The sequence below is a fragment of the Pristiophorus japonicus genome, chromosome 5, assembly GCF_044704955.1.
Source record: "Pristiophorus japonicus isolate sPriJap1 chromosome 5, sPriJap1.hap1, whole genome shotgun sequence".
NCBI lineage: Eukaryota > Metazoa > Chordata > Chondrichthyes > Pristiophoridae > Pristiophorus > Pristiophorus japonicus.
The window spans coordinates 211571053-211590995 of record NC_091981.1 but is presented as its reverse complement, the minus strand read 5'-3'; the positions used below and the strand labels follow the sequence as shown (position 1 = coordinate 211590995).

The 19943-nt window shown below is 38.9% G+C and overlaps 1 protein-coding gene across 3 annotated transcripts in view; it reads right to left on the bottom strand.

The window, feature by feature from the left end:
• Positions 1 to 2555: 2555 nt before the first annotated feature.
• The window catches only part of ctnnal1 (catenin (cadherin-associated protein), alpha-like 1), a 407031-nt gene continuing 389643 nt past the window's right edge, over positions 2556 to 19943 (bottom strand). For 2 of the 3 annotated variants that reach the window (XM_070880044.1, XM_070880046.1), the window contains 7 exons: positions 18174 to 18227; positions 17745 to 17899; positions 13060 to 13108; positions 11525 to 11581; positions 10361 to 10480; positions 8093 to 8176; positions 2556 to 3757 (listed from right to left, as the gene is read on the bottom strand). In XM_070880044.1, coding sequence (XP_070736145.1) covers positions 3593 to 3757; positions 8093 to 8176; positions 10361 to 10480; positions 11525 to 11581; positions 13060 to 13108; positions 17745 to 17899; positions 18174 to 18227 — 684 coding nt within the window. In that variant the 3' untranslated portion in view covers positions 2556 to 3592. The remainder of the gene's footprint in view (positions 3758 to 8092; positions 8177 to 10360; positions 10481 to 11524; positions 11582 to 13059; positions 13109 to 17744; positions 17900 to 18173; positions 18228 to 19943) is intronic. The other variant, XM_070880045.1, reaches the window with a different exon arrangement.

Here is a 19943-nt window from a genome sequence, read left to right as displayed (position 1 = left end):
AAATTCACACAATGTGCATTTAGGTGGGTACGGCAAACAACTAAAAATAAAAAAACTTCTACTGACTGAAAATATTAGTATCTCAAAACCAAAACTTCATGAGAAACTCCATAAACATAAAAACATGGAAAATAGGTGCAAGAGTAGGCCTTTCGGCCCTTCGAGCCTGCACTGCCATTCAATAAGATCATGGCTGATCATTCCCTCAGTACTCCTTTCCTGCTTTCTCTCCATACCCCTTGATCCCCTTAGCCGTAAGGGCCATATCTAACTCCCTCTTGAACTGGCATCAACAACTCTCTGCGGCAGGGAATTCCACAGGTTAATAACTCTCTGAGTGAAGAAGTTTCTCCTCATCTCAGTCCTAAATGGCCTACCCCTTATCCTAAGCCTATGTCGCCTGGTTCTGGACTTCCCCAACATCGGGAACATTCTTCCCGCATCTAACCTGTCCAGTCCCATCAGAATCTTATACGTTTCTATGAGATCCCCTCTCATCCTTCTAAACTCCAGTGAATAAAGGCCCAGTTGATCCAGTCTCTCCTCATATGACAGTCAAGCATCCCTGAAATCAGTCTGGTGAACCTTCGCTGTACTCCCTCAATAGCAAGAACGTCCTTCCTCAGATTAGGAGATCAAAACTGAACACAATATTCCAATTGAGGCCTCACCAAGGCCTTGTACAACTGCAGTAAGACCTCCCTGCTCCTATACTCAAATCTCCTAGCTATGAAGACCACTTACCATTTGCCTTCTTCACCGCCTGCTGTACCTGCATGCCCACTTTCAGTGACTAATGAGCCATGACACCCAGGTCTCGATGCACCTCCCTTTTTCCTAATCTGCCGCCATTCAGATAATATTCTGCCTTCGTGTTTTTGCCCCTAAAATGGATAACCTCACATTTATCCACATTATACTGCATCTGCCATGCATTTGCCCCCTCACCTAACCTGTCCAAGTCACCCTGCAACCTCTTAGTGTCCTCCTCCCAGCTCACACCGCCACCCAGTTTAGTGTCATCCGCAAACTTGGAGATATTACAGTCAATTCCTTCATCTAAATCGTTAATGTATATTGTAAAGAGCTGGGGTCCCAGCACTGAGCCCTGCGGCACTCCACTAGTTACTGCCTGCCATTCTGAAAAGGACCCGTTTATCCCGACTCTCTGCTTCCTGTCTGCCAACCAGTTCTCTATCCACGTCAGTACATTACCCCCAATACCATGCGCTTTGATTTTGCACACCAATCTCTTGTGCGGGACCTTGTCAAAAGCCTTTTGAAAGTCCAAATACATCACATCCACTGGTTCTCCCTGTCCACTCCGCTAATTACATCCTCAAAAAATTAAAGAAGATTCGTCAAACATGATTTCCCTTTCATAAATCCATGCTGATTTGGTCTGATCCTGTCACTGCTTTCCAAATGCGCTGCTATTTCATCCTTAATGATTGATTCCAACATTTTCCCCACTACGGATATCAGGCTAACCAGTCTATAATTACCCGCTTTCTCTCTTCCTCCTTTTTAAAAAAGTGGTGTTACATTAGCTACCCTCCAGTCTGTGGGAACTGATCCAGAGTCGATAGACTGTTGGAAAATGATCACCAATGCATCCACTATTTCTAGGGCCACTTCCTTAAGTACTCTGGGATGCAGACTATCAGGCCCCGGGGATTTATCGGCCTTCAATCCCATCAATTTCCATAACACAATTTCCCGCCTAATAAGGATATCCTTCAGTTCCTCCTTCTCACTAGACCCACTGTCCCCTAGTACATTCAGAAGGTTATTTGTGTCTTCCTTCGTGAAGACAGATCCGAAGTATTTGTTCAATTGGTCTGCCATTTCTTTGTTCCCCATTACAAATTCACCCGAATCTGACTGCAAGGGACCTACGTTTCACTAATCTATATCAAATTTTTACAGGTTTACTAAGAACACTGACCAAGTGCAGAAAGAGTGAAAATATATTTGAAACAATCTTTTCTCAAGTGTAGACAATAGAAAATTTCCTGACAATTGAGGAAATAAATATTATGATTACTATCTCTTATCTCTAATTACAGCTTCAAATTATATTGAGCAACCATGTTTTTTATTACATCCTTGAAGGGATCAATAGCTGGAGTAACTCCAGTCAAGGTTATACCAGGTGACACCAGGAATGGCAATTTGTCATGGAAGCTGCATTACTGTGGTCGCAGTAAAAAAAGAAGAGCAGCTCTGATGACAAACAGACATCACGACACATGCTATAGAGACCAACATTGTCAAGTAAACACAAAGGTGTGTGACATCTATATCAAACATAACCTTCAAGGGGGAGACATAAATGCTATATTAAGGGTGTCACAAATAAAGTGAAGCATCAGACTGTTATTTATTGGTAGACATAATTTTAAAATTAACAAATTTTGGTTAAAAATTTATATTGCGAACATGACAAAACCTCCTGGTGCGTGTATGTGAAGTTCATTAAACAATACACAAAAAGTGATGAAGATTAACGAATTAGAATTTTATTTTAAAAAATATAACTTTACATGTTAATTGTCAGAGAAATGTAAAAAACTGCCTTTACAGGTAATACAAATCCAGTAGAAGTTCTCTATACTAAATATTTCCAGTGATTCGTGCATCAACATTCCAACCCCATTGCACTGCAGTATCAAAAGTCACCAGAAAAATAGTGACATTAGGTACAGAGTTCATGGGGGAAGAAGGGAGATGGAGGGACAGAAGGTAATTAAGAGTTCTACTCATGATAACTACCTGTTTTCTAAAACTCTTGTGGTCTGCTTGATTGCTTTTTCTTCTGAAAGCAAAATACTTAAAGTACTTTCAAAGTAAATTTATATTTATTATCAAGAACTTTTAATTTGTAGGTAGTAGGCAAAAAACGCAAACTTGCGATCCTGAAACCGAGAAAACTTGAGCGCAATATCAATCTTCGATTATGTTGGTATAAATTTGATTAGAAGGAAGCCTGAGCCTTTTTCCTGTAAATTTACAACTAGCGTTGAAAGCAGGAGGAGAAAAGAAGACAGTGCTTCAAACTTGTTTGATTTGAATGCACCCAAGTTATCAAGTGTGTTGCAATAGCTTGCCTGCAAATATAATAATTTGGTTTAATTACCTTACAGCAGTAATGTACGCCTGTAATATCCAGTTTATGTTCTTACACATTTGTGACCATAGCAGCATCAAAGGATTAATCGCATCAGTAAGACATTCACAAAAGGGATTCAGATAAACCATTAGCAGGCTAAGAAAGAAAACAAATCCAGCATTAACGCATTTCAGAGAAGATATCTAACCAAATTAGCCATTCCGTCAGTATTACTTCAGATACTACAGAGCTTAAAAAAAATACTGATTAAAGTAGGAGGCCTGAAACAGCCAGATCTCCAAGTGGTGGAATCAGTTACGGATAGCACTGGTTTTTCATCCACATTAAGTACTACAAATGTAATGGACATTGGTTACTATGAACAATGAACTGACAGACTTGCAGCTAGAACTGCAGAGAGTTTACAGTACATGTGACAATGCTTTTTATAGTGTTATGACCACTCCAGAGCTTCCCCCTTCATTTGCTTTCTAAGAATGTTAAGTTTGCCATGTGTCTTTCCAGAGATTTCACACCAAATGTGTCAGTGTTCTTTCCTTCTAAGCTCTCGCCATTTGCAACTGTCTGTAGTTGGTTTCCTCTCCAGCTGTGGGGAGAACCCATAAATGTCCGATCTACTTTACACTGTAAAAGATATGAAAAAAAGTTACAGATCATGTGAGGTCTACAAAACTTAAATACAAAACTACAATTCACATTCTGTAAATAAATATATATTCTGCATGTTTATCTATTTTCTTATACACTTAGAAGGCTTCCCCTTTATAACCAGGTAAATTCCAACTAAATTTAGTGCTCTAATATTCAGCTGAATTTTCCAAGTTGTGTTTCATCTGGGCTGCTACATTTTAATACAGCAATGTATTATAACACAGTGGAACTCCTGATTTTGATCATGGCTTCACATGATCGTTCCAATAAAGGCCTAATATTCCTACATGGGGACAGAGAGAAATCACAATAGATTCTTCTTATACCGGTTGGATCAAGAACAGTTCTCATTACTATGTTCTCCCAATATCCTGACCAACATTCCTCCTTCAATCAACATTTTCTGCACAACAAATCCCACAAACAACAATTAAATTAATGACTAGCGAATCGGTTTTTGTTGGGGTGTTGGTTAAGGGAGGAAAGATTTAAATTTATGTAGTGTCTTTCATAAGAACATAATAGGAGCAGGAGTAGGCCATTTGGCCCCTCGAGTCTGTTCCGCCATTCAATAAGATCATGGCTGATCTGATCATGACCTCAACTCCCCATAACCCTCAACTCCCTCATCGTTCAAAAATCTGTCCATCTCCACCTTAAATATATTCAATGACACAGCCTCCACAGTTTTCTGGGGTAGAGAATTCCAAAGATTCACGACCCTCAGAGAAGAAATTCCTCCCCATTTCTGTTTTAAATGGGCGACTCCTTATTCTGAAACTATGCCCCCAGTTCTAGATTCCCCCACGAGGGGAAACATCCTCTCTGCATCTACCCTGTCGAGCCCCCTCAGAATCTTATATGTTTCATTAAGATCACCGCTCAGTCTTCTAAACACCAATGAGTATAGGCCCAACTTTTCTTCATATGACAGCCCCTTCATCTCAGGAATCAACCTCGTGAACCTTCTCCGAACTGCCTCCAATGCAAGTATATCCTTCCTTAAATAAGGAGACCAAAACTCTACGCAGTACTCCAGGTGTGGTTTCACCAATGCCCTGTACAGTTGTAGCAGGACTTCCCTACTTTTATAATCCAACCCCCTTGCAATAAAGGCCAATATTCCATTTGCTTTCCTAATTACTTGCTGTACCTGCATGCTAACTTTTTGTATTTCATGTACAAGGACCCCCAGATCCCTCTGCTGCACACCTTTATAATCACTCCCCATTTAAATAATAATTTGCTTTTTTAGTTTTCCTACCAGTGGATAATCGCACATTTTCCCACATTATACTCCATCTGCCAAATTTTTGCCCACTCACTTAGCCTATCTATACCCCTTTGTAGATTCTTTGCGTCCTCCTCACAATTTGCTTTCCCAGCTATCTTTGTATCATCAGAAAATTTGACTACATTACATTCGATCCCTTCATCCAAGCCATTAATATAAATTGTAAATAGTTGAGGCCCCAGCACTGATCCCTGTGGCACCCCACTAATTACAGTTTGCCAACGTGAAAATGACCCATTTATCCCAACACTCTGTTTTCTGTTAGTTAGCCAATCCTCTATCCACGCTAATATATTACCCCCAACCCCGTGAACTCTTATCTTGTACAGTAACCTTTTATGTGGCACCTTATCGAATGCTTTCTGGAAATCCAAATACACGGCATCTACTTATTCCCCTTTATCCACCCTGCTCATTACATCCTCAAAGAACTCCAGCAAATTTGTCAAACATGATTTCCCTTTCATAAAACCATGCTGACTCTGATTGACTGTATTCTGATTTTCTAAATGTCCTGCTACTACTTCCTTAATAATGGACTCCAGCATTTTCCCAATGACAGATGTTAGGCTAACTGGTCTATAGTTTCTTGCTTTCTGTCTCCCTCTTTTCTCAAATAGGGGCGTTACATTTGCGGTTTTCCAATCCGCTGGGACCTCGCCAGAATCCACGGAATTTTGGTAGATTACAACCAATGCATCCACTATGTCTATAGCCACTTCTTTTAATATCCTAGGATGCAGGCCATCAAGTCCAGGGGACTTGTCCACCTTTAGCCCCATTAGTTTGCCTAGTACTTTTTCTCTAATGATAGTGATTGTTTTAAGTTTCCCCCCGCCCAATAACCTCTTGATTATCAATTATTGGGATGCTTTTAGTGTCCTCTACTGTGAAGACCGATACAAATATTTGTTCAAAGTCTCTGCCATTTCCCTGTTTCCCATTATTAGTTCCCCAGTCTCATCCTCTAAGGGACGTATGATTACTTTACCTACTCGCTTCCTTTTGATGTACCTGTTGAAGCTCTTACTGTCTTTTTAAAAATATTTCTTGCTAGTTTACTCTAAGTTATCTTCTTTCTCTATCATTTTTTTTAGTCGCCCTTTGCTGGTTTCTAAAAAATTCCCAATCCTCTGGCCTTCCACTATGCTTCGCAACATTGTACACCTTTGTTTTCAATTTGATACCATCCTTTACTTCCTTAGTTAGCCACGGATGGTTCATCCTTCTCTTAAGAGTCGTGCTTTCTCATTGGAATATATCTTTGCTGAGAGTTATGAAATATCTCCTTAAATGTTTGCCACTGCTTTTCTACAGTCTTACCCTTTAATATATTTTCCCAGTCCACTTTAGCCAACTCTGCCTTTATACCTTTGTAATTGCCTTTATTTAAGTTCAGGACACTAGTTTGAGACCTAACTTTCTCACCCTCAAAGTGAATTTGAAATTCTACCATGCTATGATCACTCTTCATAAGAATTTTAAAAAAAAATTCTTAAGAGGTTCCTTCACTACAAGATTATTAATTAATCCAGACTCGTTACACATTACCAGATCTAAAATAGTCTTCTCCCTGGTTGGTTCCACAACATATTGTTCCAATAAACCATCCCACATGCACTCCATGAACTCTTCCTCAAGGCTACCTTTGCCAATTTGATTTGTCCAATCAATATGAAGATTAAAATCGCCCATTATTGTCATACCTTTCTTACAAGCCTCCATTATTTCTTGATTTATACTCTGTCCTCCAGTGTAGCTGTTAGGGGGGCTATAGACTACTCCCACCAGTGACTTCTTTCCCTTATTATTTCTTATCTCCACCCAAACTGATTCTACATCTTGATCTTCTGAGCCAATATCATTTCTCACTGCTGCACTGATCTCATCCTTTATTAATAGGGATACCCCAACTCCTTTTCCTTTCTGCCTATCCTTATGAAATGACAAATACCCCTGAATATTCAGTTCCCATCCTTGGTCACCTTGCAACCACGTCTCTGTAATGGCAATCAGATCATACCCATTTATTTCTATTTGTGCCGTCAACTCATCTAGCTTGTTACGAATGTTGTGTTCAGATATAGAGCTTTTAATTTTGTCTTGTGTGTATACTCTCTCCCTTCTTGTCACACTCTGATTATCATTATCCCTATGCTACCCTGCACTTTTGCCTTCTCCTTTCTCTTTGACTTTTTTAAATTTCCGCTCACCGGATCCCTCCCCCCCACTATTTAGTTTACAGCCCTAGTTATTTGATTCGCTAGGACATTGGCCCCAGCCTGTTTCAAGTGAAGCCCGTCCCATCCGAACAACTCCCTCCTATCCTAGTACTGGTGCCAGTGCCCCATTTCTCCCTCAGTCCTCACAGCCAATAAATTACTTTTTGAAGGACAGTAATTGTCATGGAGGCAAATATACCTACATAACAAGTGACTGCACTTCAAAAACACCCCACAGATAGCAATGAGATGAATGACCAATGAATCTGTTTTGATGGTGAACGGGTGGACAGGGCTTTGGTTGAACATAATAAGTGAAAGATGGCACTTCTGATAATACTGTACTCAATACTGCACTGAAGTGTCAGTCTAGATTATGTGCTCAAATCTGTAATGAAGCTTGAACCCACAGACTTCTGACACTGAACCAGGTTAGTTTTATATAGAATTTCTATTCCAAATATGTAACATCCTCTCCAATTATGTTGTTTTAATGGTTACTCCACTAGACAATAAAACCATTGCCAAATTCTACCTACATTCAGATGGTGTGATATTGATCTTGTCAAGACACTTTAGATGTCTACAACACTATTTTGTACAAACAAGATTAAATCTTCAGTTTTTATGCTGAATTGCTTCATTAATGATAAATTGGCCATGATCTGCCAATTAGTTACCTTTATTTTCACTTTATAGATCTTTTGATCCAGGCGTGTAATTTTTTGTGAAATGATTTGTTGCAAGATTCATTTATAATACAACACATTATTTAAGACATTGCTATCTTACCATTTTTAGCAGTTTGTAACAAAGAGAAAGAATCTTCATCAATACAGTCATTACATTCTTAGTTTCCTGAATGGAAGTGTCAACCTAAAAACATTCAATAGTATACAAGATTACTTGTGCGATACTGATACGTAATTACCAAAATTAAGTAATAAAGCTGTTGTTGATAAACTGTTCAGCAATAAATTGAAGTACCCCTCTTACACAGACCACTTTCCTTGCACAGCCACCCTATCAGTGGACACCCACTGAAATCAATAGCATGCCCTGTAATTGGTTTAATTACAGCAATCTTAACAATTTAGAATAAATAACCCTTAGGTTTATCCTGAACACACACACACACAGTATATATTTTAAAGTAATTTGAGATATGCTGAAATGCTAAAAGTAACACACAAATTAAATCTTACACGCGTGACTCGAGAACAAATTCCTTATAACTAAGCCACAAATGGCTGTGAATCACTCCCATTATATGTAAGCAGTAACATTTCCTTTGAAATTGTACACCTTCAAGAAATCAAAAAGCAACTTAAGCCATTACTTTATTAATAAGCTCAGGAAAGATGTTCCAGTTTATTAAACTACATTTTTTATTCTCAGAGTCACAACGTGTAAGATTTAATTTGTATGTTAAATTGAGCATTTCAGTATGCCTTTAAAATATATACTATGTGTGCAGGATAAACCTAAGGATTATTTATTCTAAATTGTTATGATTGCTGTAATTAAACCAATTATTCTATTGAACTGAAGTGAACATTATTAAGGCCATCTGTGTTTCAACAAGGTAAAGGTTTATGGCTGATAATCTTAAATAAATTACTCCACTGTGGAGTAATTTATTTAAGTAAAATAGAACAATTTTGTTATTGTGAAGACATTGCAAAATTTATAATGAGAAATTAAAAGATTATAGATTATCGTTTAAACTTGCAATGATTACTGTACATCAGAATCATTAATCTAACGGAGTTGATGTCACCAGGCGCTGACTCCCTGGAGCATCTTGGCTGCTAACACTCACCAGGAGTAAGTCTGTTTTTAAATTGCAGAATTACTTTGTGACTGACTGCCAGCTCATCCTGAATGGTTGGAAAAGTTCTGTACAGATCAGTGAGCAATAGCCTGCTCAGCTTGGCCAGTCAAAAGAAACAGTAGACTCTCCCTCCAGTGGAAAAAAAGAAAAAGACTTGCATTTATATAGCGCCGTTATGACCACCAGATGTCCCAAAGTGCTTTACAGTACTTTCGAGGTGCATTCACTGTTGTAATGTAGGAAATGCAGCAGCCAATTTGCACACAGCAAACTCCCACAAACAGCAATGTGATAATGACCAGATAATCAGTTTTAGTGATATTAATTGAGGGATAAATATTGGCCAGAGCACCGGGGATAACTCCCCTGCTCTTCTTCAAAACAGTGCCATTGGATCTTTTACGTCCACCTGAAAGAGCAGACGAAGCCTCGGTTTAACGTCTCATCTGAAAGATAGCACCTCTGCCAGTGCAGCACTCACTTAGTAATGCATTTATATTTGTTTCTGGAGGTGCTGATGCCACCAAAGGTACAACTACTACTGCGACAACCACAGCAGTTTGTATTTATATAGCACCTTTAACATAGTAAAACATTCCAAGGCACTTCACAGAAGCATTATCAAACACAATTTGACACCAAGCCACATAAGGTGATATTAGGGCAAACTTGATCAAAGAGGTAGGTTTTAAGGAGGGTATTAAAGAAGGAAAGAGAGGTAGAGAGGATTAGGGAAGGAATTCTAGAGCTTGGGGTCTAGACAGCTGAAGGCATTGCTGCCGATGCTGGAGTGATTAAAATTGGGGATGCGCAAGAGGTCAGAGCTGGAGGAGAGCAGATATCTCAGAGGGTTGTGGGACTGGAGGAGGTTACAGAGATAGGGAGGGGCGAGGCCACAGAGGGATTTGAAAACAAGGTTGAGAATTTTTAAATCAAGGCATTGCTCAACTGGGAGCCAATGTAGGTCAGTGATCACAAGGGTGATGGGTGAACGGGACTTGTTACGAATTAGGATATGGTACTTCCAGAGGTTGATTGCTGCCTTACAGTAAAGTCGAATACCAGGCTATCCATCAGCTGTAGTGTTGTAAATGCAATTTATCAGGTAAAATATAGATTAGGGACACTTGCTATGTTCGGATTTACATGTCCAACATGAAATTGCAATTATTTAACACCCCCCCCCACCCCCCCAACCAATCATTCTATATAAAGAAAGCACAGACCTTAGTGAAAGTGGCAGCTTTGCCATGAACAGGGGTTCTGCTGGTCATTTGCAGCTGCTGACATAAGGCAGGAAACCTCTCTGTCTCCATCAGCAGAGCTGCTTTTTCATCCTCTTCCAGCTGAGAACAGAAAAAGTAATTTAGTTCAGACTCTTAAGTCACTGCCAGAACATATTGCAGGGGAATGGATTAGAACTGTGTCAAGTCATCATGTTTGCAATTAAATATTCTAATATTGAAGATTAAATGAAATGCTTAAGACATTAAAACATCTTGCCAGTTAGCTGTACATAGTGTATTTAATGTGTCGCAGTCATGCTGAATAAACTCCAGCTTCTTCAGATCAGCTTTTATAGCTAATAAACACATCAGTTGCACAGCTAATGAAATGAAGATCAAGAATGTCTGTCCATGATAATTTTGTTATCCTGCAACCTTCCATAGAACATGTTATACATATAAATGAGAATGTGTGTGCAGCACTTTACCACAGAAATACCTACATGAGACAGGTCAGTGAAAAGAGAATTAACATTGATTTTAAAATAATGAATTATAATGAATTTAAAATAGAAATTGATGTTCACATGCCACCAAATCTGTGTCATATACAAATGTATATGAATGAGATTCTTGATCAAATCAAACTCTCCACAGAGAATTAGAACCAGAAGGATTTTGGAAAGATGAATAGCTCAGTACTGATGTTTTTCCAGCTTTCAAAACACATATTTTCTAATGTAAAACATCTGCAAAAGCTTTTAAATAATAAACTGAAAATACAGGAAACAGACAGCAGGCATATGAGAGAAAAGACAAGTTAACATTTTGGGTATAGACCCTGTGTCAGAATAGATGAAGACAACGTTCTGATAAAGGGTGTACACCTGAATCCTTAATCTGTTTTTACTTCAGATTTCCATCATTTGGATGTTAAATAAATTATTTTTACAATTAGATACGATGTGCTGAAATGGGCTCCTTCCAGGCTTTAAATTTCTATGATTCTATTCTATATTAACATTGGATATGAAGTAGACACAGAAATATACTGAAGCTCCGATCAGTTGTAAAGGTAATGCACATGTATCCCAGTAATGGTGCAGATCGTGATGTGTGTATATTTGTGAAATGTAAGTCCAGCAGTGGTCCCTGGCAGCATACCTGATTTGAGAAAGCATGAAGAGTTGTGTGAATTCTGAGACCTTCTTCAGCAAAGATCTGCAAGAAAAAAATACACCATTAAAAAATAACTCTTTATGTTCTTATGCACACAAAGCTTGCACTAAATCTGCTCTTCACATTTGTGCTGGTGTATATGTAATTCAGTCTGTGAAAAATGTAAAGATTACGAAGTATAGAATCCCATGTGCTGCTAGAAACCTTTGTTCTTAAGATTTCCTGGGGAATGTCCATTGAAAATCGCAGAAATTTTACGTTTTCATACAAACTTATTACACGTGACTGCTAACTCTTTCACATAGGGAACAGAAGGGGTTATTTTTGTCTCACGACCACTCCAGTTGTGCTTACAAACTGTAGTGCAATCAAAATAGAGCAGCTGCTAGTCCCACTGGTCATCGCTACTTTGATATCCATTCTGATTTTCCGGTAAACCTGAATCTTGGTGGCCAGAGCTCCTGTCAGAAATAGGTGGCAGCATTGTGCATACATGCAAAGAGGAATCAAGTGACATCATTTAGACCCCATTGCCATTTTCGTCTCTGCCCACCTGACTAACACCAGTTCATGCTCCTGGCCATGAAAGAAAGACTTGCTTTTATATCGTGCCTTTTATGACCTCAGGACATCACAAAGCACTTTACAGCCAATGAAAGACTTTTTCAAATGTAGTCACTGTTGTAATATAGGAAACGTAGCAGCCAATTTGCGTACAGCAAGCTCCCACAAACAGCAATGTAATAACGATTAGGTTATCTGTTTTTTAAGTGATATTGATTGAGGCCAGGACCTCGGGGATAACTCCCCTGTTCTTCTTTGAAATAGTGCCATGGATCTTTTACATCCACAAGAGGGAAGACGGGGCCTCGGTTTATCATCTAATCTGAAAGACGGCACCTCCGCCAGTGCAGCACTCCATCAGTACTGCACTGGAGTGTCAGCCTGGATTATCTGGAGTGGAACTTGAACCCACTTCCCTCTGACTCAGATGAGAGTGTTAGCAACTGTGTCACAGCTCTGTCAGGAAGCAGCCATTTTCAGCAATAATTAAAGGGATTCTTTGTTATTTTACACCTTTTACCTTGGGACTTGGTGCATGAGTAGAACAGCCAAGGGAAGAGTAACACACGCCTGCCACAGAAGAGCTGTATGATGCTGGTCAGATGCTGAATGGTCAGATGCTGAATGGTCACTTCTACTATTTCCTCAATACAATTGCACCTCACTCAAGAAAGAAATTAAATGTGAGCCGCTATAATTAGATCACAAACCATAACATTAGTGTGAATGTAATATTGTCGTATGTGTGCAAAACTTCCGCTTTTCTATTACTTGTATTCCGGAGCACATCTAAAATTCCATGGTCCAAACCCAACAAATGGTATCAGCTTATAGGAAATGTCAATCACTACAAAAAAGCCATTTATAAACAATTATTCTTTACAACTGGTTCAGTTGAAGAAAGGCACCGGGTTAATTCAAGCAAAATAAGACGACATAGCAATTAGTGTACTTACCTCTGCTTGGTGAAATAAATCCTGGGTGGTTTTCAAAAGACCTTCTCCTCTGAAATAAAGAGAAAAGGTAAACAAAGAGCAACGTATGATTTTTTAAAATTATATATAAAAATGGCAACATAGGATGACCAAAGCAATGTGCGACAGTGATGGTGCTTATAAAGTGTACTATGAACAGTAATATGGCGAAGCAATGTGATGGTGCATGAATGAGGTTATATGATAGAGTGTTAGGAAACAGCCATGGCAAGTTCCTGGTCTCGGCTGTATTGCCAAAAGGGAGTCAGCTACTGCAACACTGGAAGGGGAAAAAAAAAAAATCAGCGAAATTTACCGAGTTACTATTACCCAGCAGTAGAGATCAGCAAAGATTGGGCGATAGTTGACTTCCTGACGACTGAGGAATGATGTGTCACACTGGGAGATCTAAAAAACTTAAAGAGGCCGTCTAGATTTAATAGAAGTACATGTGCAGGTAATAAAGATATTTCTGTTGGGGTCAAATAAAAAGAATCCCACTACTCATTATGAGTATTATCCTATGTTAAAAATGAAATATGATTTTACATTTGTGGAAATAAATGTCCTCATCAATAGCAGTGCTGAGAAAATAGTTTCTCACTTCTTGCATTAAGCTTTCCAGGTCAGGTATAACTTAGTGAAATGCAAAGTAATGATGCTTTTCGTCTGCTCCAGTAATGTACGTTTTTCATTTTGTACCAGTGGATCTCCTGTGGTGTTTCTCGATAAATCACAGGATGGACTGTTTTATAAGGACAGCAGCATTGTAACATGGGGCTACCAGATCTGCAGCATAATGTATTATTCTGTGTAAACTGAACTGTCTTTTGAAGACTTCAAGATTTTAATCCTTATTTACCGCAATATGTGCAGGTCAATCAGCGGGTATTTTCTGTTGCTCGAGAAGGTTTTTCGGAAACCAGCAGGAAATGTGTGGATGTACTTTAAGAATTAAAAAAAAACGCACGATACAGGAAGTGCGATGAACACATCTGAAAACTTTATGCATATTGGTTGGTTGCAAAGTGACCAAGGTTGGGAACTATATATTCCAGGATACTTAACTTTTAGAAGAGATAGGCAAAATGGAAAAGGAGGGGGGATAGCCTGATAATAAAGGATGATATAAAGACAGTACAGAGAAAGATATCCGAAAATCAAGAAGTAGAATCACTTTGGGGAGCTAAGAAACAGCAAGGGGCAGAAAACATTGGTGGGAGTTATTTATAGGCCCCCAAACAGTAGTGGTAATGTAGGGAGAGTGTGTAAATCAGGAAATTAGAGGTGCATATAACAAGGATAACACGGTAATCATGGGGGACTTTAATCTACATATAGACTGGGCAAACCAAATTTGAAGTAATAGCGTGGATGAAAAATTTGTGGAATGTATACAAGAAAGTTTTCTAGATCAGTATGTTAAGGAGCCAACTAGGGAACAGGCTATTTTAGATCTAGTATTGTGCAATGAGAAAGGCTTAATTAATAACCTTGTAGTAAAGTGACCATAATATGATAGAATTTTATATTAAGCTTGAAAGTGACTTCGTCAAATCCAAAACTAGAGTCTTGAATCTAAACAAAGCAAATGGCGTAGGTATGAGGGGAGAGTTGGCGAAGGTAGGTTGGGAAACTACATTAAAATGTATGACATTAGATGAGTAATGGCGAGCATTTAAAGAATTAATACATAATTTACAACAAACATACATTCCTTTAAGGCATAAAATCCCACAGGAAAACTGATCCAACTGTGGCTAACAAGAGGTTAAAGATAGTATTAGATCAAAGAAAGAGGCTTATAATGTTGTCAAAAAGAGCAGTAAGCCTGAGGATTGGGAGGATTTTAGAATTCAGCAAAGGAGGACCAAGAAATTGATCAAGAAAGGGAATATAGAATAGGAGAGTAAACTAGCGAGAGACATAAAAACAGACTGTAAAAGCTTCTTAAAGTACGTAAAAAGGAAACGATTAGCAACAGTAAATGTGGGTCCCTTACAGCTGAGACAGGAGAAATTATAATGGGGAATAAGGAAATGGAAGAGAAATTAAACAAATACTTTGTATCTGTCTTCACGGAAGATGCAAAAATCATCCCAGAAATAGTGGAGAACCAAGGGTTTGGCGAGAATAAGGAACTGAAAGAAATTAGTATTAGTAAAAAAAAATAGTACTGGAGAAATTAATGGGACTGAAAGCCGACATATCTGCTGGACCTGATGGCCTACTTCAAAACCTATGGGTTTTGAAAGAAGTGGCTATAGAGATAGTGGATATAGAGATTGGTTGTATTCTTCCAAAATTCCATAGAATCTAGAACGATTCCCGTGGATTGGAAGGTCTCAAATGTAACCCCACTATTTAAGAAAGAAGGGAGAGAGAAAACGGGGAACTACAGACCAGTTAGCCTGACATCTGTAGTAGGGAAAATGCTAGAATCTATTATTAAGGATGTGGTAACAGGGCACTTAGAAAATAATAATAGGATTGGGCAAAGTCAACATGGATTTATGAAAGGGGAAGCATGTTTGACAAATCTGTTTTTTGTTTTTTTGGCGTAAATAGCAGAATAGATAAGGGGGAACCAGTGGGTGTGGTGTACCCAGGAGGCATTCGATAAAGCACCACACAAGAGGTTATTAAACAAAATTATGGCTCATGGGATTGGGGGTAATATATTAGCATGGATTAAGGATTGGTTAATGGACAAAAAACAGAGAGTAGGAATAAACGGATCATTTTTGGGTTGGGGTATCGCAAGGATCGGTGGTTAGGCCTCAGCTATTCACAATATATATCAATGATTTGGATGACAGACCAAATGTAATATATCCAAGTTTGCTGATGATACAAAGCTAGGTGGGAATGTAAGTTTTGAGGAGGATTCAAAGAGGTTTCAAGGAGAAATTGACAGGCTAAGTGAGTGGGCAAGAACATGGCAAATGGAATATAATGTGGAGAAATGTGAAGTTATCCACTTTGGTATCAAATAGAAAAGCAGAGTTTTTTTTTTAAAAAGGTGAGAGATTGGGAAATGTTGGTGTTCAGAGGGACCTGGGTGTCAGTGTACATGAATCACTGGAAGTTAACATGCAGGTACAGCAAGCAATTGAGAGAGCAAATGATATATTGGCCTTCATTACAAGAGGATTTGAGTATAAGAGTAAAGATGTCTTACTGCAATTATATAGGGCACTGGTGAGACCACACCTGGAGTATTGTGCACAGTTTTGGTCTCCTTACCCAAGGAAGGATATACTTGCTTGAGGGAGTGCAATGAAAATTCACCGGACCGATTCCTAGGATGGAGGAATTGTCCTATGAGGAGAGATTGAGTAGACTAGGCCTATATTCTCTAGAGTTTAGAAGAATGAAAGGTGGTCTCATTGAAACATACAAAAAATTCTTACAAGGCTTGACAGGGTAGATGCAGGGAAGATGTTTCCCCTGGCTGGGGAATCTAGAACATGGGGTCACAGTCTCAGAATAATGGGTTAGCCATTTAGAACTAAGATAAGGAGAAATATCTTCACCCAGAGGGTGGTGAATCTTTGGCATTCTCTACCCAGAGGGCTATGGAGGCTCAGTCATTGAGTATATTCAAAACAGAGATCGATAGATTTTTAAATATTAGGGGAATCAAGGGATATAGGGATAGTGCAGGAAAGTGGAGTTAAGGTAGAAGATCAGCCATGATCTTATTGAATGGCAGAGCAGGCTCGAGGGGCCAAAATGCCTACTCCTGCTCCTATTTCTTATATTATACAAACAGAATTCCTGTTCCATTGCTCACCGTACATCAGGTGATATGCTGATTTAAGGTCAGAAGGTGTGTGTGTTAGAGAGACATAAGCTACAAACATGAGAGTCACATGCTATGGACATTATACGGATATAACACCCGTATTAAGAAGCTATTTTCTGGTGCGGGAAGAGTTTCTCTCTATATATTCCAAATGCCTACTTTTTTCCCTTTTTTTAAAAAATAGATTATGACAGGAAATCTACATAAAAGCAAAACAGCTGCAAGAAATTTGCTTAGAAAGATTTACCTATAATTAATGGGACAGAGAAGGTGACATACCAGACAAATGCTGCACAAGTGAGACCCTAGTGGCTGCTCAGAAAAGGAAAATAATTGGGAATGCTGCACTGAGTACACTATAGGACACCATAAATTGTCCATATCCTGATGCATGGATCAGCAGCTTAACTGAGCAGCTGATAGATACCAGCACGCTTGAACCTCTGAATACAAAAGACAACGCTGAAATGATGACACAGTATGGGAGGCAGCCCCACATGTTGTGCCAACCCCATAGATTGTGGTATCAACATGATAGAGCTGATTATCCAATTGGGCAGCTCCCAGTGATGAGGGGCACTAGGAGAGCGCAATGGTCAGGTAATCACAAGCCCACAGCCCTGAATTTCCATCCATTCATTTAAAATGACAGAAAATCAGGCACTGTGATTTCCTGTCTACTCTTCCCTTACACCCGCACTCCATGACAGAAGTGCCCGATTCCCACATCAGCCATCTTTTATGGACTGTCTTGGTGAAATTGTATAAACAGTTTTATACTGTAGGCTTAACATGATTTTTTTAAATAAAAAAAAAGGCAAAAATGTTTCTACAAGGTTGACTTTATTGTCAATCTTACCTTGTGAAAAGGTACATGGAATATGCCATGCTGGACATGCTCTGTGCTTGCCGAAGAATCTCATTCTCTTGGTCCTCCCATCTTTCTGTTTCTGCATCTACATCTGATGTGTGCAAACGCAGCTCCAGCCCTAATTTTGCTATCTTTGCCTGTTCCTGTAATAAAAGAAACATTTTCCTGCCAAATATTGCTAATCACATTGCAGAACTAATTTAGCTAGGACAGATCAAGCTTATGTATGGAAAATTGCATATCTGCTTTCAACAGGCAAAGCTAGCCCATTCCTCCATTAGTGTTTATAGAATCATGCAACACCGGAGGCGGCCATTTGGCACTTTGTGTCTGTGCCGGCTCTTTGAAAGAGCTATCCAATTAGTCCCACTTCTACTTTATAAGCAATGTTTACAAAAACAAAACTAAAACTCTTACCTCAGCATCTAGTTTGACTGCTTTAACAATCTTCAGATTTGTAGTGTGTTTCTGCTTCAAACAAAGAAAAGACATATAAGGTAGTAAGAGTTATCTATTTTCATACACCATCCTATTCATATTCAGTGTAAATGATGGCTGGGAAGATGTTAAATGGTTTAAACACATTGGAAGAGTCTAAAAGAAACCATAAATCACAAGAGCTGTTCAGTCTGCACAATCTCAAGGCTGTGTTACAACTCAGAGTGTGTTCAAGACTGCATTTAAATAAAAATCACAGCGTGGTAGAGATTCGCTTTGGGCGTAATCGGCAATCCAGGTGCAAACTGTGCTAGTTTTCAGAAGTGAGTTTTTTCCTCCAGTTTCTGTTCAAACTCATTTGTACTCAGAATGTAAAACCTGCCCTGAACCAGCTCAATCGGGCAGCACTTTAGAACTTAAAAAAAAATTAGCATGAAAATATTCCTTGAAATATTTATTTAAGAGTGGTAACTTAGTGCAGTTTTATTAATAAAGCTGAAAATGGGTGCGTCACAAAATATAAACATTTTTAATCAGGGTATTTTGTCTACCACCTGTGAGTAACTCAATTTTAAATAACTGAAAATTACTTTATAAAAACTGTACAGAACCATTACAAAAGCAAATTACTGCGGATGCTGGAAATCTGAAATAAAAACAGAAAATGCTGGAAATACTCAGCAGGTCAGGCAGCGTTTATGGAGAGAGAAACAGAGTTAACGTTTCAGGTCGATGACCTGCTGAGTATTTCCAGCATTTTCTGTTTTGTACAGAACCATTTCTTAGTTTTATTGATGCACAGTAGTCAGCTTCTTAGTAAATTACTTAAAAATACATATTTAAAAGCTTTTAAAAGGTGCCTATTAGTGTCCTTGCACCCCAAAAAAAGCTTAATTTTAAGAGCCCCTTGAAAGGCCAGCAAACCGATTCAATTAGCGGAAACTTGCAATGGTGATTAATTTGATCTGGGGACGTGGCCAGTTTTGTGGATGGGGCTTCCAGCGCAAAAGATCGTGAGAACTTGATTTGCACTTGAAATTCCTCGATCTTTTGTGCTGGTTTGGCCAATTTCGGGTGAATTGCGCTGAAAAAAAACAGTGCAACCTAGCAGAAAGTCCAGGCCAGCATGCTTTTATTTATTTGAGTTTTCTAAAAGTTAGAATCTCTAGTTATCACCACCAAATTCTGCTGTGCGGTTCTGTATTACATGATGTACAGAGGCATTTTATACAAAACTAGCTAATCCTCCATGGCATTGCTCACACGCAGTCTGGACCACAGTTGTAATAATTAGTGTTTGCTAGTGCTGTTGGGGAGGAGTTAAACTAATATTGCAGGGGGATGGGAACCTATACAGGGAGACAGAGGGAGACAAAAAGGAGGCAAAAGCAAAAGACAGAAAGGAGATGAGGAAAAGTGGAGGGCAGAGAAAACCAAGGCAAAGAACAAAAAGGGCCACTGTACAGCAAAATTCTAAAAGGACAAAGGGTGTTAAAAAAACAAGCCTGAAGGCTTTGTGTCTTAATGCAAGGAGTATCCGCAATAAGGTGGATGAATTAATTGTGCAAATAAATGTTAACAAATATGATGTGATTGGGATTACGGAGACGTGGCTCCAGGATGATCAGGGCTGGGAACTCAACATCCAGGGGTATTCAACATTCAGGAAGGAGAGAATAAAAGGAAAAGGAGGTGGGGTAGCATTGCTGGTTAAAGAGGAGATTAATGCAATAGTTAGGAAAGACATTA